The sequence below is a fragment of the Erinaceus europaeus genome, chromosome 1, assembly GCF_950295315.1.
Source record: "Erinaceus europaeus chromosome 1, mEriEur2.1, whole genome shotgun sequence".
In the NCBI taxonomy this organism is placed as follows: Eukaryota; Metazoa; Chordata; class Mammalia; order Eulipotyphla; family Erinaceidae; genus Erinaceus; species Erinaceus europaeus.
In genome coordinates this window covers 110,990,946-111,018,926 of record NC_080162.1, presented here as the reverse complement: position 1 = coordinate 111,018,926, position 27,981 = coordinate 110,990,946, and the positions used below count along the sequence as shown (strand labels likewise).

Here is a 27,981-nt window from a genome sequence, read left to right as displayed (position 1 = left end):
CGGGGCACCTAGCTGCGGGAAGCTGCGCCCTCAGCTGGCACACACTTATCAGTGTAGCCAGGAGGAAGCGCTTGGGATCGGCAGGTGCAACCGCACTCTGAGCCCCGCACCCGAGACTCTGCGGGTCGGAGCCCACTGAGCACCTGAGCCCAGACAGCTGCAGGGAGAGCCGCCACCGCCCCGCGCCCTGCTCCCGGAGCTTCTCAGCCTCTGCTCCTCCAAGCCCCGCGCCTCGCAGTCCGGACAGTCCTGCGGGAGCACTGCTGCGGGAAGCGCCGCCACCGCCCCGCGCCCCTGGGCCTCTGAGGTCTGAGCCTCTGAACCTGACAGCCCTGGGGGAGATACGACACCGCCCTGCACCGTGCAGCCCCGCGCCCTTGCACCCCCGAGCCCCTGCATCCCGCGCTCCCTTGTATCCCGTGACGCCCCTGACCTCCTGCACCCCGGTATCCGTGCACCCCGACTCCGCTTCAGGGAGCACTGCCACTGCTCCTGAACCCCATCCGCAGCCCCTGCACCCCGTGCCACTGACCTGCATCCCCGCGCCCCAGCATTCTTACGCCACTTCGGGGAGTGCAGTCACTGGCCCTTTCCGTCTCCCTCCCCGCCCTTGCACCCCGACTCCGCATAGGGGAGCACCGCCACTGCTCGCGACCTGCACCCCCGCACCCCAACTCCACTGCAGAGGCGCCACCACCGCTGGGGACATGGGGCGCGGGGCTCGGGCCGCCCTGGCTCTGGGACTGCTGCTTGGCCTGGGTGAGTGGCCCCGGCTCACGGGACCCATGGTGCAGGGTGGGTGCTGGGGCTGTGGGGAACATCTCTGAGGCCGCCCTCTACTAAGGTGAGAGCAAGTTCTCCCCCAGCACTTCTCTGGGCATCCGAACCCTGGAGAATCCGGGGCACCCCAGTACTTCCCTGGGACCCACATTGTGGGCACTGAGAACCTGGGGTTCCTACCCAGATCCCCCGCTTCTACAGCAAGAGCGGCCAGCCAGCTACTCCCAGGGCTGTTTGGGCTAGGCAGGACTCAGCCTGACCTAGGCTACGACGTTGGGGGGATGGGGGTGGGGGTTGCTGGGACAGGGTGCAGCCTGACGGGAGGGGGGGGGGAAGGGTGGCGGGTGCAGTATGACCTAGGTGAAGGCTTGGGGGCGGAGAGTAGGCATGGCTTAGCCTGACCTAGGTGGAGGGGACTGGTGGGAGGGGACCTGGGGCAGTGTACAGTCTGACCACTTGAGGGAGGGGGGCAGGGTGCAGCGTGACCTAGGTCAGGTCTTGGGGGTGCGGGGGAAAGGGCTGGGCAGGGTGCAGCATGACCTAGGCCAGGACACTGGGGGACAGGTGCTCAGAGCAAGCATGGCTAAGGAGTTCCCAGGGTGCTATCCCTAGCGGGCTGAGAGCCGCCCAGGTGACCGCCTGCCTGCCCAGCACCAGGGGCAGTTGCGAGCTGCCCCATCTGTCTGTGTCTGTTTTCCTCTCTGTGCCCCAGCCCACGCCAACTTTGCCCCCCATTTCTTCGACAATGGTGTGGGCAGCACCAATGGAAACATGGCCCTGTTCAGCCTCCCGGAGGACACCCCTGTAGGTGAGACCCCACTGCCCCCAGGTTGCCCCCAGTGGCTGAGTTTTCCCGGACACAAGGACAGGGACCCCTCAACCCCATGGAGATGCCCAGAGCAAGGCTGCCAGCCCCACTGAGCTCTAACTGTGCTGAAGGCTGGTGAGGAGGCTACCATGGAGACCCTGGGGGGCCCTGGGGACATAGTGCCACGTCCCTTACCCGCTGTGGGACCTTGAGCAAAAGTGCTAACCCCACAGAGCCTTGGTGTCTGGGCTTTAAACCTACCCAAGAATATCCAACTCTCTGGGATGGGAGGGCAGGTGAGAATAGCAGGTGGATTTACAAGGCCCAGGAGGCACCTCAGACTCCTTTTCCCTAACCCGACATTCTCAGAGAACTTCAGTCTTGGCTGCCAGGACAAGAATCATGTTAAGTGAGATCAGCCAGAAAGAGAAGGATGAACATGAGAAAGTCCCACTCACAGTAGTTGAGAAATAAGAGAAAGGAAAACGCAAAGCAGACCTTGGACTGGGTTTGATGTATTGCACCAAAACAAAAGATTCTGGTCTCAGAGAGGAGGGGGCTTTAGGTCCTGGTTCATAATGGTAGCAGAGGACCTAGGCTAGGAGTGAGTGTATTTTGCAGAAAACTGAGAAATTTTATACATGTAACAACAACTGTACATATTGTAAACAATTAATCCTCCCAGTAACAAATTTTTAAAAGAAATAAACATTAAAGAGACCCTAGAGTTAAGCACAACAGACCAGAAACTCCTCTGGAACCTATATTATAGATTACAATCTGGTTGTGCCAATAACTAACTTGGTTGATAGCAACATCTGAAAGTTGTGAAGAGAAATATAAAATAAAGGGATAGTAGATAGTACAGGCAAAGGCAGAATTGTTCAATGGTGGGAGAGAGAAAGAAGGAGGAGAGGGAGAGGAAGAGGGATGTGCACATTTGGAACTCAATTGTATACCCACTTTGTAAATAGCTGACTCCTTGGTCTTGCATAGCTGCTAGGATTTCAGGAGGCATCAGGGTGTAGGTTCTAGGTCTCCCCTCTTTGCCTCCTCCAGGCTCTCATGTGTACACCCTGAATGGGACAGACCTCGATGGAGACCCTGTCTCCTATCACATCAGCTTTGACACCAACACTAGAAGAGTCTTTTCTGTGGATGCCAGTTTTGGAAACATCACTCTGGTTGAAGAATTGGACAGAGAGGTATGGGGAGAGGCGTGAAGCACTGCAGACAAGCTCTGCTCTCCTTGAGATGGTCCTTGGAGAGCTCCTCCAAACCTTAGACATTCTACCAACCAGTCCTGATTGGAAGGTGGCCTAGAGGGTGGGCCGGGCTTTGGCAAAATTCTTGTCCTCCAGAGCCTCAAACCTACAGATTACAGAGAGCCCCCACCCCCAGGCAGGATGATGGACCTAGCTGGCACTTTACTGGAACTCAGCTCTATAACTGCTTGTGGTCTAAGTGCACAGCATGTGGTTGGCTCAGATCAGGCGAGAGACCGGGAAGGATGGGTCTCAGAAAGTACTATAAGGACAGTCAGTGCCCAGAGCTGTGGCTGTGCTGCCCCTTGGGGGCCTGGGATCTCAACATCCTCCTCACTGGCGTTGCACTACTCAGGAGAGAAGACACATGGATTATAGAGAGGGACAGGGGGTAGAGAAATGAAATAAAAAGGGAAAAAAAGTCTTTCTCTTGGCAGCTTTAGCACAGTAAAGTAGTTAGCATTAATGTCACTCTATCAAGAGAGTGTTATTTTTCTAAGTTCACTTACTTTTTTTTTTCATTCTACTCTCTCTTTTTTAATCTTTAATTTTTTCACCATTCCCATCACTAAATATCTATACCCCCATTCCCAGCTCTATAGATAACCACTCTAGTTCTCTCACAGTCTTGAAAATAGGTTGATACTTTGTTTTTACATTCCTATACTCTATTCTTTCTATTCTGCATATGAGTGAAACCAGTCTGTAGTTGTCCTTCTTCTCCTTACTTGCTTCACTGAGCATCATCTTCTCCAATTCCATCCACTTTATCCCAAAGGACATAAAGTCATTCCTTTTTGTTGTTGCATAATACTCTGTTGAGTATATAAAGTTATGTCCCATAACTTTTGTATCCAGCTGCTGGAGGACATTTTGGTTGTTTCCATGTTTTTGCTATTATGATTAAAGCTGCTATGAACATGGGGGTGCATATGTCCCTTGGAATCAGTGTTATTATATCTTTTTGGGTATTATGCCTAGTAGTGGAATGGCTGGATCATGTGGCATTTTCATTTGTATTTGCATAAGGATTCTCCACACTGTTCTCAGCAGGGCAGTGTTTTTCACTAGTAAACCCTAACCCTAACCACACCAAGCCCAGAAATAAGACCTAAGTGTGAGGAGATGCAGCCACACAGTCACCGCCACCACTGGACTTGCTCCTAGATTCATCAGAATGGAGCGGGGGGAGAGCACCCTCAAGCCTTGGGGAAGGGGGTCCTTGGCACCTCAGATTTCTGACTGTTCACTCTGTCTTTGTGCTTCACAGCAAGAGGACGAGGTTGAAGCCATTATCAGCATTTCTGACGGCCTTAATGTGGTGAGTAGACACCCAAGCCAGCCCCCTGGCAACATCAGGCTCCCTGGGCTTGGGCACAGCTTCTTGGTCCTCCCTACCTCCCCCTGAAGTCTGCTAATGGGCCCCTGAAAAAGCCAAGTTATCAGGATCCAGCAGGTTCTGTCCCAACCTGCCTATAGGAAAGGACCATGTCTAGGAGGTTGGGAAGGTGGGAAGGGTAGGGATGGAGAGAGCAGTTAGTGGGGCCAGGTGGTGGCACACTTGGTTAAGTGCACATAGTACTAAGCACAAGGACCCACTCAAGGATCTGGGTTTGAGCCCCCAGCTCCCCATCTGCAGGGGAGACACTTCATGAGTAGTGAAGAGGTCTGCTGGTGTCTCTCTCCCTCTCTATCTCCCCCCCCCAGTTTCTCTCTATCCTGTCCAATAAAATGGAAAAAATGGCCACTAGAAGCAATGAATTCATAGTGTTGGTAGCAAGCCCCAATAGCCCTGGAAGAGAGAGAGAGAGAGAGGGAGAGAAGTTAGCTATACTTCTGATGGACTGAACCCACACTCCACAGTACATACTAAAATCTATCTTCCCACTTGCCTTCTCCAACCTAGTTCTTGGTTCTTCTCAGCTCCTCACTGAACTCCCAGACCCCTCCTTCTCCCTCACCTCACTCCCCACAGTCACCACTTGCCTCCAGCTCTCCTCATTGTTCTTTGGGATAGCTTCTCAATCTATGGACTTCTGGAATGAGGCAGAATGCCAATGTAACCTTGACACTCAGCTAGGGTCATTGCTATGGAGTGAAGGTCTGGGGCCACCCAACCCAACCCATACTAACAGCTGACCCCCGCTAACCTAGGATGAAATAAAAGCTTCAGTCTCCTGAACATTCAGGGACTCCCCACAGGCCACTATCTGCCCTGCCCACCTTTGTGTATGAATTCTGGCCTCTTTGCCTTTGCACGCATTCCTCCCTCTTCCCAGAACACCTCCCCTCCTCTTTCCTCTTTACCGGATAAACTGCTGCAAAGCTTAATTCCCACTCCTCTGTGATGCCTCCCTGTATACCAACACCTGCTCTTCTCAGGGCCTCTGAACACAGTCCCCTAGACTTAGTAAGCACTCAGAGCCCCAAGGACAGTTACCTCTAACACTATGTGCCTAGAGCCTCACAGACCCCCCCCCCAAACACTGTACCTAGAGCCCCAGAGATTTGCAGAAGCCCTCAAGAGCACCTGGCATGACAGTCTCCTCACCATTCTTTCACTTGATGATCTTCAACCTTCCTGCCCACCCTTCAAAATATACACCTGCTTGGTATATTGCTCCAAAGTAAAGAACTCAGGGCAGGGGAGGGGGAGGGGAGTGGCATTTTCAGGTCCTGGTGCACAATGGTGGAAGAGGACCTAGGCTGAGGGTAAGAATGTTTTACAGAAAACTGATTTTTTTCTTTTTCTTTTATTTATCTATTTTTAAAAGGAGACATTAACAAAACCATAGGGTAGGAGGGGTACAACTCCACACAGTTCCCACCACCAGATCTCTATATCTTATCCCCTCCCCTGATAGCTTTCCTATTCTTTAACCCTCTGGGAGTATGGACCCAAGGTCATTGTGGGTTGCAGAAGGTGGAAGGTCTGGCTTCTGTAATTGCTTCCCCGCTGAACATGGGTGTTGACAGGTCGATCCATACTCCCAGCCTAGTGGGGTGGGGCTTTGGGGAAGCGGTGCTCCAGGGCACATTGGTCGTCTGTCCAGGGAAGTCTGGTCAGCATCATGCTGGCATCTAGAACATGGTGGCTGAAAAGAGAGTTAACATACAAAGCCAAACAAATTGTTGAACAATCATGGACCTAAAGGCTGGAATAGTGCTGATGAAGTGTTGGGGGGTACTCACTGCAGACTATTGTGTACTTTTGCTTTCAGGTATATATTTTGCCCTAGTTTATGAATATGTGTGAACATATGCTCTATCTCAGGGGACCTGGTCTATATCTAGGTTTTGGGACTTTGTTAGGAAGTGAACCACTTGGAATGGAATTAGAGAATACTATGAGAAGAATGGTCTCACCTGAGTAATGAAGCTGAAGGATATATATATCTTCAGACTATCTTCTTTTTTTTTTAAAGAAGAATATTTTATTGGACTTTATCTACTTGTTTATTTATTTTTTAAATAATTTTTTGAAGATTTTTCTTTATTTATTCACGAGAAACATAGGAGGAAAGATAAAGAACCAGGCATCTCCCTGGTACATGTACTGCCGGGGATTGAACTCAGGACCTCATGCTTGAGAGTCCGATGATTTATCCACTGTGCCACCTCCCGGACCACCAGACTGTCTTCTGTCTGCAGGACTGACTACAGTGTTTAGCACCAAGTAGTTGCTTAATCTTTGATATATTAACACATAAAAGAAGGAAGGATAAGGAAGGGGGGCTGGTTGGTAGCAAAGCGCAAGGACCGGCGTAAGGATCTCAGTTTGAGCCCCCAGCTCCCCACCTGCAGGGGGTCACTTCACAAGCAGGTCTGCAGGTGTCTACCTGTCTCTCCCCATCTTTGTCTTCCCCTCCCCTCTTGATTTCTCTCTGTCCTATCCAACAACATCAACAGCTATAACAACAACAACAAGGGCAACAAAATGGGAAAAATGGCCTCCAGGAGCAGTGGATTCACAGTGCAGGCACCAAGCCCCAGCAGTAACCTTGGAGGCAAAGAAAGAAAGAAAGAAAGAAAGAAAGAAAGAAAGAAAGAAAGAAAGAAAGAAAGAAAGGAAAGAAGGAAGGATGGAGAATGAAAAAAGGATGGTGGAGAGGTGGTTCAATGAATAAAGCACTAGACACTCAAACATGAGGTCCCAAGTTCAGTCCCCAGCAGCACATGTACCAGAGTGATGTCAGGCTTTTTCTCTCTTCTCCTAAATTTCTTTCTTTCTTTTTCATTTTTTTAGGTATTTTAATTTATTTTATTTTTGAGAGAGATGCAGAGAGACAAAGACACAGAAACACCAAAACACTGCTCAGCTCTGGCTTATGGTGGTATGGGGGATTGAACCTGGGACTTGGGAGCCTCAGGTAAAAGAGTCTCTTTGCATAACCATTATGCTATCTACCCCCACCCTCCTCCTAACTTTCAAATAAATTAATAATATTTAAAAGAGAGATAGAATGAAAGGTGGCTAGGAGGCAGTCAGAAACCTATCCTGGGGACATCAGATAACACGGTCACTCTATTGAGCAGGAGATCTCACAGCCCCAACTTCTCTCCTCTGCCCCTTCTCAGGTGGCAGAGAAAGTTGTGATCCTGGTGACAGATGCCAATGATGAAGCACCCAGCTTCATCCAGGAGCCTTACATCGTCCAGGTCCCTGAGGTGAGCAGATAGTGCTTAAGAAGGGCTGGGATGCTCCCACCCCAGGTGTGTGCCTGCTGGGACTTCCCTGTGGTCTGGCCAAGGAGACAGGGCCTGAGAGTGGTGACTGACCTCTCTTCAGAACTCACTGCCCTCTGGAGAAACCTCTCTCCCTCTGTGTCCTCCTCCACTCCTGTACCGGTTTGCTGTTCTTCCGAATTTACCATTTCCACTATAATCATTTGCTTATGGTGAAATGTGAGGCATATAAAGAAACATAGCCCAAAGGAGAATTTCAAAGTTTATCCTCAATTCCTCCAGCTTAAAACACCATTAAATTCTTCTGTTTTTCCTTCAAGTCATTTCTGTGATTATATGTTTCTATTTTCTGTTTGTTTTGCATAGTTGTGGTTATACTGAATATGTATCTTTTGTCTCCTATATTTTCACTTAATTTGTAATATAAATGTTGCCCCCATTAACTGCAAAGTTTGGGTAACAGCCATTTTAATAATTTTCCATTAAGAGTATATTCCATCATGTACTGAACTCTTATTCCCTTATGCTGGCATACTGAAGGTGTCTTAAATGAGAAGCATCATATTTGGAACATTAAAGTGCCTTTTATCTAGCTAGAATTACTTCCTTACAGTTCAGGGCCAGGCAGTGGTGCACTTGGTTAAGTGCTCACATTACAATGAGCAAGGACCCAGATTCAAGCCCCTAGTCCCCACCTGCAGGAGGAAAACTTCACGAGTGGTGAAGCAGGGCTGCAGGTATCTCTCTGTTTCTATCCCTCTCTACTTCCCCTCCACTCTCAACTCTTCTTTGTTTGTATTCAGTAATAATAATAATAATTAGTTAATTTTAAAAAATGCAGGTCAGCATTTGAAATCTCTAGGTCAACATCCATTAGCGCTGTCAGACTGCATTTCCAGAGTGATGCCTATTTGTTCTCAGCCCAGGCTGTGAGAGGGTTTATCTCCTTGCTCCTCACCAATGCTCAGGTCTTGATGCCATGGATGATGCTTTGCTAATGAAGTGGAGAGAGACACCCCATTCTGGTCTTTAGTGGCCTGTGCATGCTCCGTGGTGACGCTCACTGAGCACGCCCATCCCCGTTAGCCGTGTCTCACTTGTGAATCATTGCTTCTTGTTTAAGGTCTATTTTCAGTCTTGCTTCTTCTCACTCTCCCTGTGAGTCCATCCTGTGAGAGAAAACTATTTGTTTTTCTCCTCCAGAATGAAGAAACTGCTTTCATCTCCTGTAGTTTCTCAGATTCTGCTGGTCTCCACTGAGTGTGCACACACACACACATGCACACACTCATGCACTGACACACATTCTAACTCACACTCATTCACACATACTCATACTCACACACACACTCATTCTAATATGTACACATATACACACGCTTATACATACATTCACGCACATACACACGCACAACTCATAATCACACACACACACATACACTCACACACACACTGCTTATTGGGTGCTTCCCAGCTTAGTGAACATTTTCCCCCTCTTTTAGCACTTCAACCCCTGGCTCTACCTTTTGGGACCCCCTCACCCCACTCCCCAGAACTTTCTGTCAACTTTCCCTGCAACTAACTCTTGTGCCTTAGGACACACCAGCTGGGAGCAGTATCTTTAAGGTCCAAGCCCTCGACAAAGACACAGGCTCTGGAGGGAGTGTCACCTATTTCCTGCAGGTAAGGTGCCTTAGACAGCCAGTAACCAGAGGGCAGGGCTGGAAAGGACACCTGGACAATCCCCTTCTCCATCTGCCAGGACTTTAGTTCATTTCTCTTACTATCCCCAAAGATGGTCAGAGATGTCTCACCACACCCCACAGGCTGTCAGTAGAAGCAGGATGGACAGACAGGCTCAGACGGAAGCTTGAGCACAGACTGGCCAATCCTGGCTCCTTCTGGGTCAGCCTGCCTTCCCTTCCTCCAGAGCTTCAGGAGCCCAACTCTTTACCCCCAAGTGGTCAAGTCTCCCTTTCAGGGAGCAGAGTGGGCATCTCTGGAGTGGATCTGGGTCCCTCCTCAATCCCCCACCCCTTGTCTTACAGAATCAACACTCCAGCAAATTCACCATGGACCGGCACAGCGGCGTGCTGCGCCTCCGGCCTGGAGCTGCACTGGACTATGAGAAAACCAGAGCCCATTTCGTCACTGTGGTGGCCAAGGTGACAAGGAGGGAGGAGTGTGTGGGGAGCACTCTAGTATTTCCTCACTCAGCCTCTATCCTCTATCAGGGGAGGATAAGGATACTCTGGGCTTGGAGCAGAGCTGAGTTTCAGGGTGCAGCAGGAGTGGGTTGGATAGCAATAGACATGATGGCGGGGTGAGGGGGTCCTTGGAGCCTCTGTCAAGTGGCCCCTCTGGACATGTTCTCTAGAGAGGTAGTGTCTGTGGGCTGCAAAGGGCATTTCCATCCCAGGAGATAGCACATCTCTCCTCAGGATGGATGGGTCAGATTTCTTCCTAGAGGATGAGGTGGCTATGAGCAGGAGACACCTGCCCCCTCACAGCCTTCACTCTCTGACACCTCTAGTTCTCTCCATCTTCCTCTGTATGTGACCAGTTCCCCATCTGACACCTGGATTCCTTATCTGCATACCTCAAAAGCTAAACTACTTTTCTCATGCTTCTATAAATATATATATATATATATTTATAGAAGAATAAATAGAATAAATTAATAGAATAAAAAGAATAAATAGAATAAATAGAAAAAATAGAATAAATAGAATAAATTTATAGAATAAATCTTTATTTATTTATTTATTGGATAGAGACAGCCAGGAATCAAAAGGGAAGAAGGTGATAGAGAGGGAGAGAGAGACAAACAGACAGCCCTGCTGCACCACTCACAAAGCTTTCCCCCTGCAGGTGGGGACTGGGGGCTTGAACCCGGGTCCTTGTGTACTGTAACATGTGAATTCAACTAGGTGCACCACAACCTGGCCCGCCTTTTTAAAATTTTTTATTATCTTTACTTATTTATTAGATAGAGACAGTCAGAAATTGAGAGGGAAGAGGGTAGTAGAGGGAGAGAGACAGAGGCAGAGAGACACCAGCAGACCTGCTTCAACAGTCATGAAGCTTTCCCCCTGCAGGTGGGGATCAGGGACTTGAACCTGGGTCCTTGCACATTGCAATGTGTATGTGCTCCAAGTCGCCACTTCTTCCACTGAGAACAGGAAGCCCAACTCCCTTTGAGCCCTGTGCTTTTTTTGTTGTTGTTGTTGTTGTTGTTATTTTGTTTCGTTCCAGGGTTATTGCTGTGAATCTGCTGCTCCTGGAGGCCCTTTTTTCCATTCTACTGGATAAGAAAGAGAGAAATTGGGAGGAAAGGGGAGGGGGATTTAGAGAGGGAGAGAGAGACAGAAAGACACCTGCAGCCTTGCTTCACCTGTGAAGCTTTCCCCTGCAGTTGGGGACCAGGGGCTTGAACCTGGGTCCTTGTGCACTGTAATGCATGTACTCAACCAATTGCACTATCATCTGGCCGTCTCCTCTAACTTTCACAACACACGCATGTGAGAGGAGAACTAGCTGCAGGTGGGTGCAGTGGCAAAGAGAGTACAGACAGGGTACCTGACATTGCAGTCGGAATTCAGAGCTGAGTCTCTCTGCATTCTCCTATCCTTCCCCAGGATGGTGGTGGGAAGCTGAGAGGAGCTGATGTGGTGCTCTCGACCACCACTGTGGTCACTGTCAATGTGGAGGATGTACAGGACATGCCTCCTGTCTTCGTGGGCACCCCCTACTATGGCTATGTGTATGAAGACACACTTCCGGTGGGTGCCTGCCCCTCAGTCCAGGGTCCCCTCTAGATGCCCCTTGCTCCACCCTTCATGCTGCTTGGTGGGGACTCCCACAGCTGGGGTCACTGGGAACCCTCCTTGTGTGAGATGAAGCCTGAATTTGCTCAGACTCACACCATGCACAGGACCTTGTGCCTCTGGAAGTATGTGTGTGGGGGGGGAGCAGGTGTGTGTGTGTGTGCAGCACCTACTGGGTGGGGTGCCAAGACTTCCATTCAAGTTCATTCTAGTCCAGGTGCAATTGTCAGCCCCTCACAATGGAGGAGGGACTGGCAGGTGGTTGACAGGGTTGGTTTTGGTAGAACCCTCCAAGGGTGTACCCAAATATTCATATTCTGTCCCCAGCCAGGCCTCTAATTGCCATAGCTCAGGCTCTCTCTGTGGAATTGTATTGTGTTCTCCTTTATTTATTATTGGATAGAGACAGAGGGAAATTGAAAAGGGAAGGGGAGATAGAGAAGGAGAGAGACAGAGAGACACCTGCAGTCTTGCTTCGCCACTCGTGAAGGTTTCCCTCTGCAGGTGTAGACTGGGGGCTTGAACCTGGGTCCTTGTGCACTGTAATGTGTATGTTCAACTAGGTGCACCACCACCCAGCTGCCTTTAATGTTCTCAAAACACGTGTGAGAGAGAACTAGCTGCTGGTCGTGCAGTGGCAAACAAACAAGTGCAGACAGGGCACCTGGCATTGGAACTAGAAATTAGTAGGAACCAGATTCCTCCAGAGCTGGAATCCAGAGCTAAGCCTCTCTGAGTTCTCTAATCCTTCACCAGGATGGCAGCAGGAAGATATGCCTAAATCCCTGGCTGCTACTGATTCTTGCCTTTGTAGCACAGTCAAATGCTTGCTGAGAACTGCTGATGTACTGGGCCCAGCAAAGTGACAACGTTTTCCAGTAGAAGAGACAAACACAGAGCAGGGGGAGAAATACTGGGCTGTCCGGGCAGGTGCTGTAACAGGGGGCTGCGGGGGGCAGAGCATTCTGCTGAGAAGCTGAGTGGGAAAGAGACAGCACAGGGACAGACAGGAAACACCAGAGAGAAGGGCATGAGTCGTGGATATGGGTGGGGTTGGGTGGCAGGCCAAGGTAGAGCTGGGCTCATCTGATTGTGGCTGCTTCCCTGGTCCATAGCCTTCAGAGGGCACTCTAGGATCACAGGGTATGATCCCAGGATCTGAACTTTACATTTCAATCCACCCCTTCCTAGCTGTTTCCTTCCTGTCCTCTTGTGCATATGATGGTTAGGACAGTGTGGGAGACTGGAGGGCAGGAAGAACAGATGCTAATGCTGAATGCACCATGCAGGGCAAAGTGTGGGGGAGAGGTGGCAGTGCCAGGAGGCTGAGGAGGCCCCCATGGGAACCTGAGACTTCCTGAGATATCAATATATGGGGAAAAAGGCAGGTGGTGGACTTAGGTCATGCTTCCAGGCCAGTGGGTGCTAAACCCTCTCCTCCCACCCCATACCCTGAGACATGGTAGGCCTGCATGAGAGTGGGGCCCCACCTCCATGGCAGGTGTAGTGTCTGGGTTGGGGGTCTCCAGCGCCACTTGTCAGCTTCAAGTAGCCACCCCTGCTCCCCTAGGGCTCGGAGGTACTGACAGTTGTAGCCATGGATGGAGACCGGGGCAAACCCAACCACATTGTCTACAGTCTTGTGAATGGTGAGTGGGGTAGCCTTGGGGACAGGCCTGCTCTAGGCCTCTGACAAGCTGGGAGAGCAGATGGGGTTCCTCAAGCTCTCTGGGCCCTGATTCGCTCACATCCTGGTGGCCTTTTTCTTTTTCCTCTTCATTTTATTGAATAGGGCAGAGAGAAATTGAGAAAGGAGGGGGAGATAGAGAGGGAGAGAGACAGACCTGCTTCACCACTTGTGAAATGACCTCCCCACCACAGGTGGAAAGCCAGGAGCTCAAATCCAGGTCCTTTCACAGGTCCCAGTGCTTAGTATTATGTGCGCTTAACCCAGTGAGCCACAGCCTTGCCTTAGATATCACCATCAGCTGGGCCCCCATGTGAATTTTCTTATCTTCCTTCCTCTGTTTCCTTTTCTTTTTCCCCTTCCCTCCCCCCTCCTCCTGTTCTTTCTCTTCCTCCCCTTTCTCCTCCTCCTCTCTCTCCCTTTTACACCCTCCCTGTTTCTCTCTCTGGAACTTGTGAGACAAACACAAGAGAGTTTGAGTTTCTGCTCTGCATTGACATTAGCCTGTGTAAAACTTAACCCTGTGAGACTCAGTTTGCTCACTGGTGAGATATAGGTGATGGTTATTACAGCCTATAGAGGGAACTTGACAGATACTTTGCAAGGCACGACACCACTTTTGGTCGTGTGCAGAACTGCAGGACATTTCTTTCAGCAGGGAGCGACAGAGCCTTTGAAATCAATGAGACATCGGGAGCCATTTCGGTCACACAAAGTCCCTCCCAGCTGCGAAGAGAGGTGTATGAACTCTTGGTGCAGGTAATATCCCTCTAACTCAGCCATTCCTGACTACCTATCCTGGAAGATCACAAAGATGATAAGATCTAGACCCTGGGGCCAGATGGTAGCGCACCTGGTTGAGTACACATCTTACAATGTGCAATGACCCAGGTCCAAGCCCCCGGTCCCCCACCCCCAAGGGGTGCAGCAGTGCTGCAGGTGTCTCTCTGTCTCTCTCTCTCTCTCTCCCTTTCTATTTCTTTTCACCACCTTCCCTCTCGATATCTGCCTGCCTCTATCCAATAAATAAATAAAGATAATTAAAATTTTAAGAAATAAGATCTTGACCCTTCCTCAAGCCCACTCCCTCCCTTCCCTGTACATTGGGGGAGCTCCATTCGCCTGGAGTAGTCTGTGTGGAGGCTGTAGTCGAGACACCAGAGCCCTGGTGAGGATGGGGTGAGGACAGGGGTAAATCCACAAGCAGAGAGCTGTGACAAGGTGCAGGAGGTAGTGCTACAGCAGGACTTTGTGCACCATGGGCCAGACCCAAGAGCTGGAGATGGGTGGAGGGGAGCATGAGCCAAGGTGGAGGTGTAGAGGAGGCACCAAATGCCAGGAGTGCCCTGCATGTCAAGGCTCAGGTGAGAGCACAGCACTAGTTAGCAGAGCAGCGAGAAGGTGAGGAAAACTGGTGCAAATGTCCATGAGCAGCACACAGGTGGATCCCAGACAGGCAAATATGGGAGGACTGTTTTGTTGTTGTTGTTTGTTTTACTCAAAATATTTTTCTTTATTGGGGGGATTAATGGTTTACAGCCAATAGCAAAATACAGCCATTCATACATGTATAACACTTCTCAGTTAATATATATACATATGTATATATAATTATATTTGTTGGATAGAGACAGCCAGAAACCGAGAGAGAAGGAAGTGATAGAGAGGAAGAGAGAGGGGCCAGGAGGTGGCACACCAGGTTAAGCACACACACTACGGTGTGCAAGGACTCAGGTTCAAGCCCCTGGTCCCCACCTGCAGAGGGAAGCTTCACAAGTAGTGAAGCAGGGCTGCAGTTGTCTCTTTCTCTCTCTCTCCCTCTGTCTTCCTCTGACCTCTCAATTTCTCTCTGTCTCTATCCAATATTAAATGAATAAAGATTTGTTAAAAAAAAAAAAAGAGTGAGAGAGAGAGAGAGAGGAGGAGAGGAAAAAGGAAACAGTGAGACACCTACAACCCTGCTTAACCACTCACAAGGCTTTCCCCATGCAGGTGGGACCTGGGGGCTTGAACCTGGGTCCCTCTGCATTATAACATATGTGCTCTACCAGGTGTGCCACCATCATCTATTGCTTAGCAGCAAGTCACTAGGTCGGGCCACACTTACAGAAAGGCAATCACATAGAGCATAACTCCTCGAGGTGGTGGAATCAGTCTGTGGCATAATCAGAGCCCCCTCTCGCACCCCAGGTGACAGAAGTCAGCTCTGCAGGGAGCCCCGCTGCCCAGGCCACGGCCCTGGTCACCATCCGGATCATGGACCTCAACAACCACCCACCTACATTCTACGGAGAGAGCGGACCCCAAAACAGATTTGAACTATCCATGTATGAGCACCCACCCCAGGGGGAGATTCTACACGGCCTCAAGATCACTGTCAATGACTCAGACCAGGTATGGAGGCCTGTCCTCCAAGGTGTTAATGCTGACCCTGCACCAGGTTTTACTGCTCAGGCCACAGGGCCTGGCAGGGCACAGCCATGAATGAAATGGGTCCCAGAAGGCACAGTTAGACATGAGAATGTCTGATCAAAAACTGCAACTTGGGGCCAGGTGGTGGTGTACCTGGTTGAGCACACACTTTACTGTGTGTGAGGACCTAGGTTCAAGCCCCCAGTCCCCACCTGCAGGAGGAAAAGCTTCATGAGTGATGAAGTAGAGCTACAGTTACCTATTTATCTCTCTCCCCTCTGTCTCCTCCACTCTCAATTTCTCTCTATCTCTGTCAATAATAAAAAAATATGTGGGGCCAGGTGGTGGTTGCACCTGGTTGAGCACACATGTTACAATTCTCTAGGACCAGGATTTGAACCCTGGTCTCCCTCTACAAGGGGGAAATCTTCGCAAGTGGTGAAGCAGGGCTGCAGTTGTCTCTCTGCCTCTCTCCCACTTGATCTCCCCAACCCTCTTGATTTCGAACTATCTCTATCCAATAAATAAATAAAGATAATAAATATTTTTAAAAACCTTTAATTTGGCCCAGAGATTTTCAGTCAAATAAAAAATGAAAGTGACTTAAAGGAAAGACTTGATGCATGTGACCCTCCAGTCCAGTTTCTGTGAACATTTTCTGTTGTCTCCCATCCCCAGCACAAGACTAGGCCTGGTGTGTTCACCCCCTTGTATAGCTCTTATCACCTAAATCTTTTTGTCCCATGACTTCCTTACCTACACAGAGAGGTAATAATACTCATTTTCCTTTTTTTTTTCTTTCTATATGTTTATTTGACAGGTCAGAGAGAAATTGAGAGGGGAGGGGGAGATAGAGGAGGGAGAGAGACAGACACCTGCAGATCTGCTCCCCACTGCAGGTGGGGAATAGGAACTCGAACCCTGGTCCTTGAGCATGATGATATGTGCACTTAACCAGGTGTGCCACTGCCCGGTCGGTCCCCTTAGATACTCATTTTCTGGGGTTAAGGGAATAGGAATGTTTCTCACATGTAGCACAAATATTGAAGCTTCTCAACTTTCATTTATTTTCCTTTTTTCTCTCTCTAAATGTCATTACAGGGAGCTAATGCCAAATTCAACTTGCGGCTGGTGGGGCCTGGGGGCATCTTCAGAGTGGTCCCACAGACAGTCCTAAACGAAGCCCAAGTGACGATCATTGTGGAGAACTCAGCTGCTATTGACTTTGAAAAATTCAAAGTGTTGACCTTCAAGGTAGGTGGTGCTTTACATGGCTTTCCATCAAGATGCACTTGGCCCATCTTTTTTTTTTTTAAAGTTTTTTATTGACAAGACCATAGGACAAGAGAGTTATAATTCCACACAATTCCCACTCCCTATTCCATCTGCCCCCCCAAAAAATTCTCCTATTCTTTATCCCTCTGGGAGTATGGACTCAGGATCATTATGGGGTGCAGAAAGTGGAAGGTCTGGCTTCTGTAATTGCTTCCCCGCTGAACATGGGCATTGGTAGGTCGATCCATACTCCCAGCTTGTCTCTCTCTTTCCCCAGTGGGACAGGGCTCTGGGGCGGTGGGGTTCCAGGACATACTGGTGGGGTTGTCTGCCCAGGGAAACCAGGTTGGCATCATTGTAGCATCTGGAACCTGGTGGCTGAAAAGGAGTTAATATATAAAGCAGAACAAATTGTTGCCTAATCATGAACCTAAAAGTAAGAATATTGCACATGAAGACTTGGGGGTCTCCATTTTGTAAAAAGCTAGTAGGTCTATTTTAGGTATATTCCAAGGGGCCCATGACTTTACTAGTTTTGCCTGAGTCTGACAGCTAACGTGCAGGTATTGTCTGGGGAGATGGTGTCAGAGTTGGAAAAAGAAAGCTGTGTCAGGGAAGAGAGTAGCTTCCAAATATGGGAAATGTATCTAAATATTGTTAAGTGTAAACCCCATCAATTTGATCTGAGACCCATATTCAGCATAGCAGCCTATGTAACCTCTGCATCCCTGTAGGTCTGAGTTCGCATTCTGTGGTCACAGTTAGGAACATTCCAGGCTACACTAATTTCGAGATCCATCTTCCTTGGATAATAGGTAGAGTATGTTGTCCAACCTCCCTTTAGAGAATGGAACATTCCCTACCATGGTTGACCATTGAGGGCTAGGTCTTGTAGGGGCCCACAAAGGGGTCCATTATGTTGTTCCTGATGGAGATAACCAGTGACCGTGGAGAGATGAATCTGTTAGAGGTCTAACACGTCTGTGTCGGAATCCCAGGACTCCCTGTCTAGGGCCCCAGATGCACTGGGCCCATTTTACCCCATTCCCTTCTGGGCCCCACCCCTTTTCTGCTCTTCCTACTTATTTGGGGGCAGGTTGGGAAGGAAGGATAAAAGGGGTGCTGTTCCAAGAACATTTTCTGCTCACACAAATCCCCTGTTTCTATGGCTACCCCCCAGAATACAAGGAGATCCAAAGGGAGGCTACCAATATAATGTGTAGTCATAGAGAGAGAAGAAAAAAAATTATTCCATCAAGATAGGTGTCTCCTTCACATTTGACATCTGTCATCTATCTGGTAAAACTTTATTAGAAGTGAAAAAAATAATTCTTTGTATTTGTAATTATTTAAATTTGCCAACATGTACAAAGCATACACATTTGACAAAAATATACATAATACATTAATTAAAAATAAAAATTAAAGCATAATGGCAGAGGAGGACCTGAATGAGGGGTTAGAATGTTAAGTGGAAAACTGAGCAATGTTATACATGTACAAACTACTGTATTTTACTGTCAACTGTAAACCACTACTCCTCCCAATGAAGAAAAGTAAAAGAAAAATCAAAACTTCATTTTAAATGTAATAATTATGTATAATTATAAACATATCTTTAGCCAATGTTAAGCTTTAAAGTGAAATTCTTTTTTAATATTTTTATTTATTTATTACTGGATAGAGACAGAGAGAAATTGAGAGGGAAAGGGGTAAATAGAGAGGGCAAGAGACAAGGAGACACCTGCAATCCTGCTTTACCACTTGCGAAGCTTCCCCCTGTAGGTGGAGACCAGGGGCTTGAAACCCAGTCCTTGTGCACTGTAATGTGTGCACTTAACCAGGTGTACCTCTGCCTGGCCCAAAAGGGGAATTCTAAATGTACTCCATGAAGACAGGAACACATCTTGGATATCTGCTATCACCAACAGTAGCTCTATTCCTGGAACAACATTATTCTTAGATATAGAAAGAAGAGCAAGAAACACAAATATGAGGAAGGTGAAAGAAAGGAAAGAAGGAAGGTAGGAAGGAAGGGGCAAATTCACCAGTACCTATAAGTAATTGTTTGCTTAGAATAATAAGGGGCCAGACAGTGGGCACCTGGCCAAAGTCAAACAGTGCTCTGGTGGTGATAGTGGTAGTCATAGAACTAAAAAGGATATATGAATTAATGGAACAAAAGAAATCTGCCCAAATTCAAATAGAAATAGTAAGAAAGCAGACACTGCAAGGACACGGGCACAAGTAGAGGTGGGGGAGGTGAAAATGGTGTTTTCTTTAGGCCCTTCTTGTAGGATGTGACCATTATAGGGACTAGCAGGAAAAATTGGTTGGTCTGGGAGACAAGGCAGATGGGGCTGGGGGAGGGAACAGTTCTGGGACAGGAAGTAGAGAGGTTCTGGGCAAGGTATTTATTTTTATTTGCTATTAAGAGTTTTGGTATTAGTTATTAATAACTATTAGTTATTAATATTTGATTTGATATTAATAGATCATAATATTACCATGTATACTCCCACACCACACACACCCCACCAAAGTTCTGCACCTCTGCCCTCCCACCTCCCAAAGATAACCACCAGAGTTCCTATGCATCTTACAGTTTGCATGTGTTTTGTTTGGACTTTTTTTTGGCAAGTTTGTGTGTATCAGATCTCTGGATTATACATAGGAGTAAACCATCTGATAGTTGTCTTTCATCTCTTATTTTACTAAGCATCATTACCTCCAGTTCCATCCATCTTGTCCCAAAGGACACAGTATCATCTTTTTTGATTACAGAGTAGTATTCCATGGAATACATATCCCATAATTTCTTTATCCAGTAATCTGTTGATAGTCATTTAGGTTGCTTCCACTCTTCAACTATTGTGAATAATGCAGCTATGAACACAGTGGTGCATACGTTCCTTTAAATTAGTGTTTGTCCACTAGATAGATGTTGGGCAAGGCAGTTACCAATCCCGACAAGCCTCCCTTTCCCTCTCTTGCCCAGCTCCTGGCCATTGAAGTGAACACGCCTGAGAAGTTCAGTTCCACAGCAGATGTTGTCATTCAGCTCCTGGATACCAATGACAACGTCCCCAAGTTCACATCCCAGTACTACATCGCCAGGATCCCTGAGAACACCCCAGGGGGCTCCCATGTGCTAGCTGTCACGGTAGGCTGGGAACTGGCCCTGGGGCTGAGGCTGGGGTTTGTCCCCAGATGGACAATCCTAACCCCCCTTATTTTGCTACTGATCTTAACTCTTACACTCATGGGCTGCCAACCTGCCCTGTATCAGTGCAGCAGGTGTCACCAGCAGCTTTTTCTCTTCCAGGCCATGGATCCAGACACAGGTCCCTGGGGCGAAGTCAAATATTCCATCTATGGGTCTGGGGCAGACCTGTAAGTAGATCCACAGGCCAGGAAAGGGCCTAGAGTGCATAGGAGTCTATGTCAAACCTGTAAAAGATAGGGCATGAGCCAAGGACGTGAGGACAAGGGTAAAGAGGGAGGACGTGAGGGCCAGGTGTGGACGTGCACTGTGTGAGGCTCTAAGCATCCAGCCAGATAAAAAAGGGTTATCACCATGGCTTGAAACCAAGATTCAGGGGACCAGGTGGTGCTGCACCTAGTTGATCACACACATTACAGTGCACAAGAACTCTGGCTCAAGCCCCTAGTCCCCACCTGCAGGGGGAAAGCTTCATGAGTGGTAAAGTAGGGCTGTGGGTGTCTCTCTGTCTCTCTCGCTTTCTACCTCCTCCTGCTCTCTCAATTTCTTTCTGTCTCTATCCAGTAATAAATTATATATACAAAGACTCATGGCCTTGGGAGTCAGCTCAAGGGGCAGTTAGGGGGCAGGCCATATGAAGAGACTGGCAGGGCTGTTCCCTTGGTTCAGTTCAATAGTGGAAGGTGAATGTGTGAGGATATGGGTGAACACATCTCTCTCAGAGTGCTAGGGTGGAGGGAAGGACTTGGGATGCCTTGGGGGTCATGCTCACAATGCATTATAGGCACATCTCAGAGAAGCCACATTCCTGCAGGTGCGCGTGTGCTCGTGTGTGTGCCCAGGCACACCCAGTCAGTGCCACCTGTGCTCTGCAGCTTCCTGATCCAGCCATCCTCTGGGCTTATCTACACCCAGCCCTGGGCCAGTCTGGATGCAGAGGCCACGGCCAGGTACAACTTCTACGTGAAGGCAGAGGACATGGAAGGCAGAAGCAGCTTGGCGGAGGTGTTTGTCACTCTGCTGGATGTCAATGACCACTACCCGCAGTTTGGGAACTCCGTCCAGGAGAAGACCATGGTGCTGGGAACCCCACTGAAGATTGAGGTGGGCTACAGAGCAGCACAGCCCCCTTAAAGGGCCTGTCCCTGCAGCCACAGGGACACCATGGCATGAGGCTTTGTTTCAGAATACTGATAACTACTTGGTCTCTGCTAGCAAGGAAGGACCTTTAAGGCATGGGAGAGATCTCCATATCAACCCCAAAATAGTCTCTGAGACCTTACAAGATAAAAACTTGAGTATCAGACAGAATAAGTATTTAGCCTATTCACATAGCTGGTCTACTTTCAAAACAATACCTTATAGATAGACAGCATAATGGTTCTGCAAAGAGTCTCTCATGCCTGAGGCTTCACTGTCCCAGATTCAATCCCCTGCACCACTGTCAGCCAGAGCTGAGCAGTGCTCTGGTTTAAAGAAAGAAAGAAAGAAAGAAAGAAAGAAAGAAAGAAAGAAAGAAAGAAAGAAAGATAGAAAGAAGGAAAGAAGTAGAAAAGTCTAAACTCAGTCACAGAAAAGACACATTCTATTCTCACATTTCATTACATCACTTCTGTTTACAGTTTCTTGGTCTAAAAACTCATTCTGTGGTCCTCAAGACTCACCCAGCAGTGTCTTTGTACTGAGTATTGATGAGGTCAGTGAAGCCTAAGGAGTCCTGATTCCTAAGTCAGGATCATGGTTCAGACCCAGGACTCAGGTTGTAAAATAAGAGCTGAGTTCTTGCAGACAATCTGGATGTCTAAGCTTGGGCAGGGGTAGATGGCATAATGGTTATACAAAGAGACTCTTATGCCTGAGGCTCCAGGTTCACAGGTCCAAGCCCTTCACCACCATACACTAGAGCTGAGCAGGGAGGACTTTTTTTTTTTTTTTTTTTTTAACCAGAGCCCTCCCTGCTCAGCTCTAGTGTATAGTGGTGAAGGGATTGGACCTGTGAACCTGGAGCCTCAAGCATAAGAGTCATTTTTCCTTTTTTTTTTTTTTAACCAGAGCACTGATCAGCTCTGATTTATGCTGATATGGGGGATTGAACATGGGACTTTGGAGCCTCAGGCATGAGATTCTATTTGTATAATCATTATGCTATCTACCCTCGCCCCCCACTTTTTATTGAGGGGATTAATGCTTTACAGTGTAGTCATTGACATATGCATACAGTTTCATAATGTACAAGACCCCCAAAGTTCTCTCTCTCCTCCCTTCCCAGTCTTTTGCTTGGGTGCAGGACATCATGTCCAGTCCAGTCCAGTGCACAGTCTCATTTTGTACTTTTTCTTTCATTTTAAAGATTTTATTAATGAGAAAGATAGGAAGAGAGAGAGAGAGAGAGAGAGAGAGAGAAACAGACATCATTCTGGTACATGTTTCTTCCAGAGATTAAATATGCTTGAGAGTCCAGTCTACTGTGCCATCTCGCAGACCACACTTTGTGCCTTTCCAACTGCACTACATTGTCTCCCCAGTGTGGGACAGCATGAACTCTGCAAGCCCCCAGATTGGCTTTAAATCTCAGTGCTGCTTCAGCACCTAAGGTTTGGTTTTCTTTTTACAGCTACCTGCTTCCTAGACTTGTTTCTGGAGTGGAATAGAAAGCTATAGAAAGGGGAGTTGGATGGTAGTGCAGTGGGCTGAGCACACATGGTGCAAAGCGCAAGGACCGGTGTAAGGATCCCGGTTTGAGCCCCTTGCTCCCCACCTGTGGGGGAGGGCACTTGGCAGGTGGTGAAGTAGGTCTGCAGGTGTCTATCTTTCTCTCCCCCTCTCTGTCTTCCCCTCCTCTCTCCATTTCTCTCTGTTCTATCCAACAATGATGACATCAATAATAACAACAACAATAAAACAAGAAGGGCAACAAAAGAGAATAAATAAAATAAATAAATATTTTAAAAAATTTTTAAAAAAAGAAATTTATGGAAAGAGGGGGACCTACAATCCAACCTATTTCATGATAAGCACCTAGTTGATTCCTCTCCCAACCCCAATCCACTGAAAATACAACTAAGACTAAGTAGCCTCGTATAACTTATTGGTTGAGCTGAAGTATGCAAGTATTATCCTCGAAATCCAGGTCTCTGTGTTCCTGTCTGCCCACAGGCCACAGACCAGGATGCAGAGGAGCCCAACAACCTGGTGGACTATTCCATCACCCATGCAGACCCAGTCAACGTGTTTGACATTGATGCACACACAGGAGAGATTAGGCTCAAGAACTCCATCCGCTCTCTGGATGCCCTGCACAACATCACATCCAGTGAGGGCCACACCTGGTCCCTGGAAGTGCAGGCCAGGGACCGAGGCTCCCCATCCTTCAGCACCACAGCCTTGCTGAAGATTGACATCATTGACACAGAGGTGAGTACAAAGCCCAGGACAGGAAGAGGGCCAGAGGGCCAGCACAGGCCTTGCAACACTGCCAAAGGAAGAAATAGCATCTCCAACCTTCCTCCAAAAGGCAGCCGATGCTTGTACTATTCAATACACAGGCTTTACAATCAAGTGAAAAACCCTTGTCTTACTACTTAGTAGTGAGAACCTGCTGAACCTTCACTCCCTTCCCTCTGGAAAGAGAGAAATGATGCTTCTCTCACAGGAGTAGTTACAAACAGAAGGAAAACACTACATGTGGTTTCTAGAATACCCACAGCCTGGCAGGCAGTCACCACCTCATTTCTGACACATTTGGGCTCCTGACACATCTTTCCCCCAAATCAAAGGAAAGTGACACCCTGTTTTCTCAGGAGCAGAGTCCAGTTAAAGCAGAAGTTCTTGAGCTGAAAGAGGTTGCTTGTTATCATGGGATGTGTGTCTGTCTGTCTTTCTAGAGAGCTACACTTCTAACTGTGTCTATGCATGCATCATGTGTTCTTTGTGTGCTTTTTTTTTCATTGAGTGAAGTCCATGATGTCCATCACTTTCTCAATGCATGTCTGATGCCTGCAAGTATAATAGTCACCAGGCATGAGCTGGGGAGACAGCATATGATGATGCAAAAAGACTTTCATGCCTCGGGTTCCAAGGTCCCAGGTTCAATCCATAAGTAAGAAATGAGCCATGCTGTGGGGGAAAATAAAAGTCATGGGGGTGGCACTCCTGGCTGAATGCACATGTTACAATGTGTAAGGACCCAGGTTCAATCCCCTATCCCCACCTGCAATGGGGAAAGCTTTACAAGTGGTGAAGCAGTGCTGCAGGTATCTCTCTATTTCTCCCCTTCTCTATCTCCCCTTTTCCTCTCCATTTCTGGCTGTCTCTATCCTATAGACAACGATAATTAAAAAAAATTAAAGCCATTAGGGGGCCGGGCAGTGGTGCACCCATTTGAGTGCACATAGTACTAATAGCAAGGACCTGCACAAGGATCCAGGTTCAAGCTCCCAGCTCCCAACCTGTAGGGAGGGCACTTCAGATGCAGTGAAGCAAGTCTGCAGATGTCTATCTTTCTCTCTCTCTTATCTCCCCTCCATCTCAGTTTCTCTTTGTCCTATACAATAAAATGGAAAAAAATGGCCTCCAGGAGCAGTGAATTCATAGTGTCTGCATGGAGCCCCAGTGATAACCCTGGAGGCAAAAAAAAAAAAAAGTCATAAGGCTTAAGGGAGCTCATACCACCAGCTCTGAGCATCAGGTCATCAGGGACCAGGCAGAAACTACTGAATGAATGCAGTGGGAGTTTCCTTCTTCCAGATGCTGTCTCAAGGGCCCATGGCCGCCTTCCTAATGCAGACCAAAGACAACCCGATGAAGGCAGTGGGTGTGCTGGCCGGTATCACTGCCACTATCGTGGCCATAACCGTCCTCATCTCCACCGCCACCTTCTGGCGCAACAAGAAGTCCAACAAGGTCCTGCCAGTGCGGCGGGTATTCCGCAAGCGACCCAGCCCCCCACCCCGCAAAGTGAGGGTCAAATGGCTCAAGTTTCGGAGGACCAAGGCTGCAGCCAAGTTTGTGCTCAGAGAAGATCCTCCCAATGGGAACTGCAACAACAGCCTGCCCCTCAGGGTTCCCCCTCCTCCTCCCCCGCCCAGCATGGAGCCCACCACCATCACAGCCACCACCACCACCATGGCCCACTGCATTGTGCCCACCATCTCTGGCTCATTCACCCTACAGCAGCCCTGCACGTCATCAAAGCCCAAGGTCCCAGGAAGCCCTGTGCAGTCAGCTCTGGTCTCTGAGCTCAGGCAAAAGTTCGAGAAGAGTGCCAGCAGCAAGCTTGACTTCTAAGATGTGTCTGGTGTGTCCTTTCCTTACCCCAGCTGTCCCGTTGCTTGGACCACCCACCCCTTACCTCTGCTCCTTACCTGTTCCCACATGCAGGGCTCTGGAAAGCGCCTGGGCAGTGGGGTTCTGGCTAACAAGGTAGAGGGCAAGTGCTACTCTCCATCCTGCAGAGCTGAGACTCAGCACACAGTCAATTCTGATGATGTTCCATTCACCAACTCCAGACATCCCTTGAGTCCTGGAACCACAGCATCTGTAGTCCAGAAGCAGGGCTCCAGCCACCTGTGACAAGGCCAGCTAGAACTGGAACCCTGAAAGCCTCTGGCTTAAGAGGAGGAAGAAGAAAAGGAGCTTCAGTGGAAGGTTGGGGTCTGCCAGCATTGCCTTCTGAGAGAGAGTGTATACAGACTCTGGAAATGTGCGCTGACTGTGGACTGGTGCCTGAAGTCATTAGGATAATGGGGGAGGGTGGAGTACAGAGACAGTGGGCTCCTGCTCCACCCACATGGGGTCAAAGATACTGAGGAATTATCTGGCTTCCACAAGAGTGAAGACAAGTATCTCCAGCTACAGCAGGCTTGGGCCAAGACTTCCTTAAGCCAGATTTATAGTGGTAGCACTAGAGGCATCCAAAAGATTATCAAGCCCTCTTGCTAAAACGCTGCCCTACCACATATTCAGGCCAGAGATCTGGCTGTGATCTGAGGGAACCTTTGTTTTGATGAGGCTCTTCTGCTCATATGGTGTAATATTTGGAAAGTTCTTGGGGGCCAGTGGTGGTGCACCAGGTTAAACACACATAGTACAAAGTGCAAGGACTGTCTCAAGGATCCAGGTTTCAGTCCCAGTCCCTGGCTCCCCACCTGTGTGGGGGAGAGATTTACAAGCAGTGAAGCAGGTCTGCTGGTACCCCCCTCCTCTCAATTTCTCTCTGTCCTATTCAATAAAATGGGTGGGGGGTGGTAGTCACCAGGAGCAGCAGATTCATAGTTGCCGGCACTGAGCTCCAGCAATTACCCTAAAGGAAAAAAAAAAGTTATTTCAACAAAAAGACTTTCAGGCCTGAAGAACTAATGTCCCAAGTTCAATCCCCAGCACCACCATAAGCCAGAGCTGAGCAGTGCTCTGGTTAAAAAAAAAAAAAAAAAAAGTTGTTTCAATTCCCTCACCAGCCTCTCTTAGTGTTTTGTAAAGTGAGGCAAGAGAATTTCTTTATATATATTTATTTATTTATTTATTTATTTTCCACTTTGTTGCCCTTGTTGTTTAACATTGTTGTGGTTATTGATGTCATTGTTGTTGGATAGGACAGAGAGAAATGGAGAGAGGAGGGGAAGACAGAGAGGCGGAGAGAGAGACATCTGCAAACCTGCTTCACCTCCTGTGAAGCGACTCCCCTGCAGGTGGGGAGCCGGGGGCTTGAACTGGGATCCTTATCCTGGTCCTTGTGCTTTAAGCCACCTGTGCTTAACCCGCTGCGCCACTGCCCAACTCCCGAGGCAAGAGAATTTCATCAACCTCACTCATAGATCTAGAGTGAGGGTGGAAGTAAACAGGCTGATGATACAGAGAAGCACAAATGGAAATTGATTTTTCTGCAGGTCAATTTGCTCTTGTAGAAAGTCTTAGGAAGGACCCTCTTAGGGTCTCTGCCAAGCAACCCCCAGGCAGTACTGTGCTGGGTTGGGAGCTGTCACTCACTCTCTACACCAAAGCTGGGACAATGGCATTTACTCTCTACTCATACACCTCCCTTGCTTTTCTACCCACCATCTTACCGTCATGGCTCTGGCCAGCCACCATCAGAGAGGACCAGTGCTGGACATGTTCAGTGCTGAAACGACTAGAAAGAGTTCCCCCAGAGAGGAGTAAGTGCCCAAGGACTCTCAGCAGCTCAGGAGCAGGGACCTGGTTAGATTGCCCCAAGGCCTTGGCATGTTTGTCTGTCTAGGAACACCTGGTCCATTTGTGATGCCCACCTCAGGAGAGAAGACATACAGTCCTTTATGTTTAATACAAAGAGACTGTGCCTGATTTAGGGACCCCCTACCTTTAGGAAAGCCAGTTGTATTCAAAGGAGAGTTGAAAGAGACAAAGAGATAGACATGTTTTCATTTTTCTTGACTTACTAATAATTCTTTTAGATTATGCCAGTGACTTTTTAGAAACAGGTTATGTCCATGTGTGATTTTCTTGATTTCTGAGTCTCCTTTTTGAGCTTTTACTCAGATGTGCCAGTATGCAGACTCCTGGTTGGGTTCTGCAGTTTCTAAACCCAAGAGTATTAAGTAAGAAATGGGTTCAAATAGGTCAAAAGCCCAGGCTGAACAAACAAGCCCTTTACAGCCTTATTTTCCAAGAGGCTATTTGGATTGTGTTTGTCTTCTAAAAAATAAAAACCCCATCCTTACAATGTGCATGCTGTCCCACTGTTTTGTAAAGTATAAATAAAATCTGGCAAATGACCTTGGATTCTTTGTTTACTTTCATGGTGGCTAAATCGTAGAGACCAACCTTAGTGACAACCAAGGGTATCCTGCTTTCTGTTTCCTTTATTTAGTGGATCCAGCCCCCAGGTCTGTGTGGAGGGTTGCAAAATGCAGTCCCAACTGTCATGCAGACATTTCTTTCTTTAACTGCTCCTGATGGCAACCTCCCCCACCCCCACTTTTTTCACATTTTAATGGACAGGACAGATAGAAATTGAGAGGGAAGGGGAAAATAGAGAGGGAGAG

General features: G+C 48.2%; 1 protein-coding gene across 2 annotated transcripts; it reads left to right on the top strand.

Annotated features, from left to right (window-relative positions):
• Positions 1–6: 6 nt before the first annotated feature.
• On the top strand, positions 7–27,716 carry CDHR1 (cadherin related family member 1). 2 transcript variants are annotated; one of them, XM_060193628.1, is made up of 17 exons: positions 7–759; positions 1,493–1,588; positions 2,648–2,793; positions 4,124–4,174; positions 7,432–7,521; positions 9,136–9,222; positions 9,588–9,704; positions 11,178–11,321; positions 12,937–13,015; positions 13,709–13,812; positions 15,244–15,447; positions 16,567–16,719; positions 19,739–19,903; positions 20,066–20,133; positions 20,839–21,067; positions 23,120–23,377; positions 24,710–27,716. In XM_060193628.1, exons 1-17 carry the CDS (start codon positions 708–710, stop codon positions 25,247–25,249), a joined length of 2,583 nt encoding a protein of 860 aa, XP_060049611.1. In that variant the 5' UTR covers positions 7–707; the 3' UTR covers positions 25,250–27,716. The 2 variants fall into 2 exon arrangements, with proteins under 2 accessions (XP_060049611.1, XP_007533991.1); XM_007533929.3 differs by having other exon boundaries at positions 104–759; positions 13,712–13,812.
• Positions 27,717–27,981: the final 265 nt, after the last annotated feature.

Coding starts and splice junctions, on each gene's coding strand:
- CDHR1 (XM_060193628.1), top strand. CDS start 708: ATGGGGCGCGGGGCTCGGGCCGCCCTGGCTCTGGGACTGCTGCTTGGC. Junction 13,813..15,243: donor TGTATGAACTCTTGGTGCAG/GTAATATCCCTC, acceptor CTCGCACCCCAG/GTGACAGAAGTCAGCTCTGC. Junction 19,904..20,065: donor CCCATGTGCTAGCTGTCACG/GTAGGCTGGGAA, acceptor TTTCTCTTCCAG/GCCATGGATCCAGACACAGG.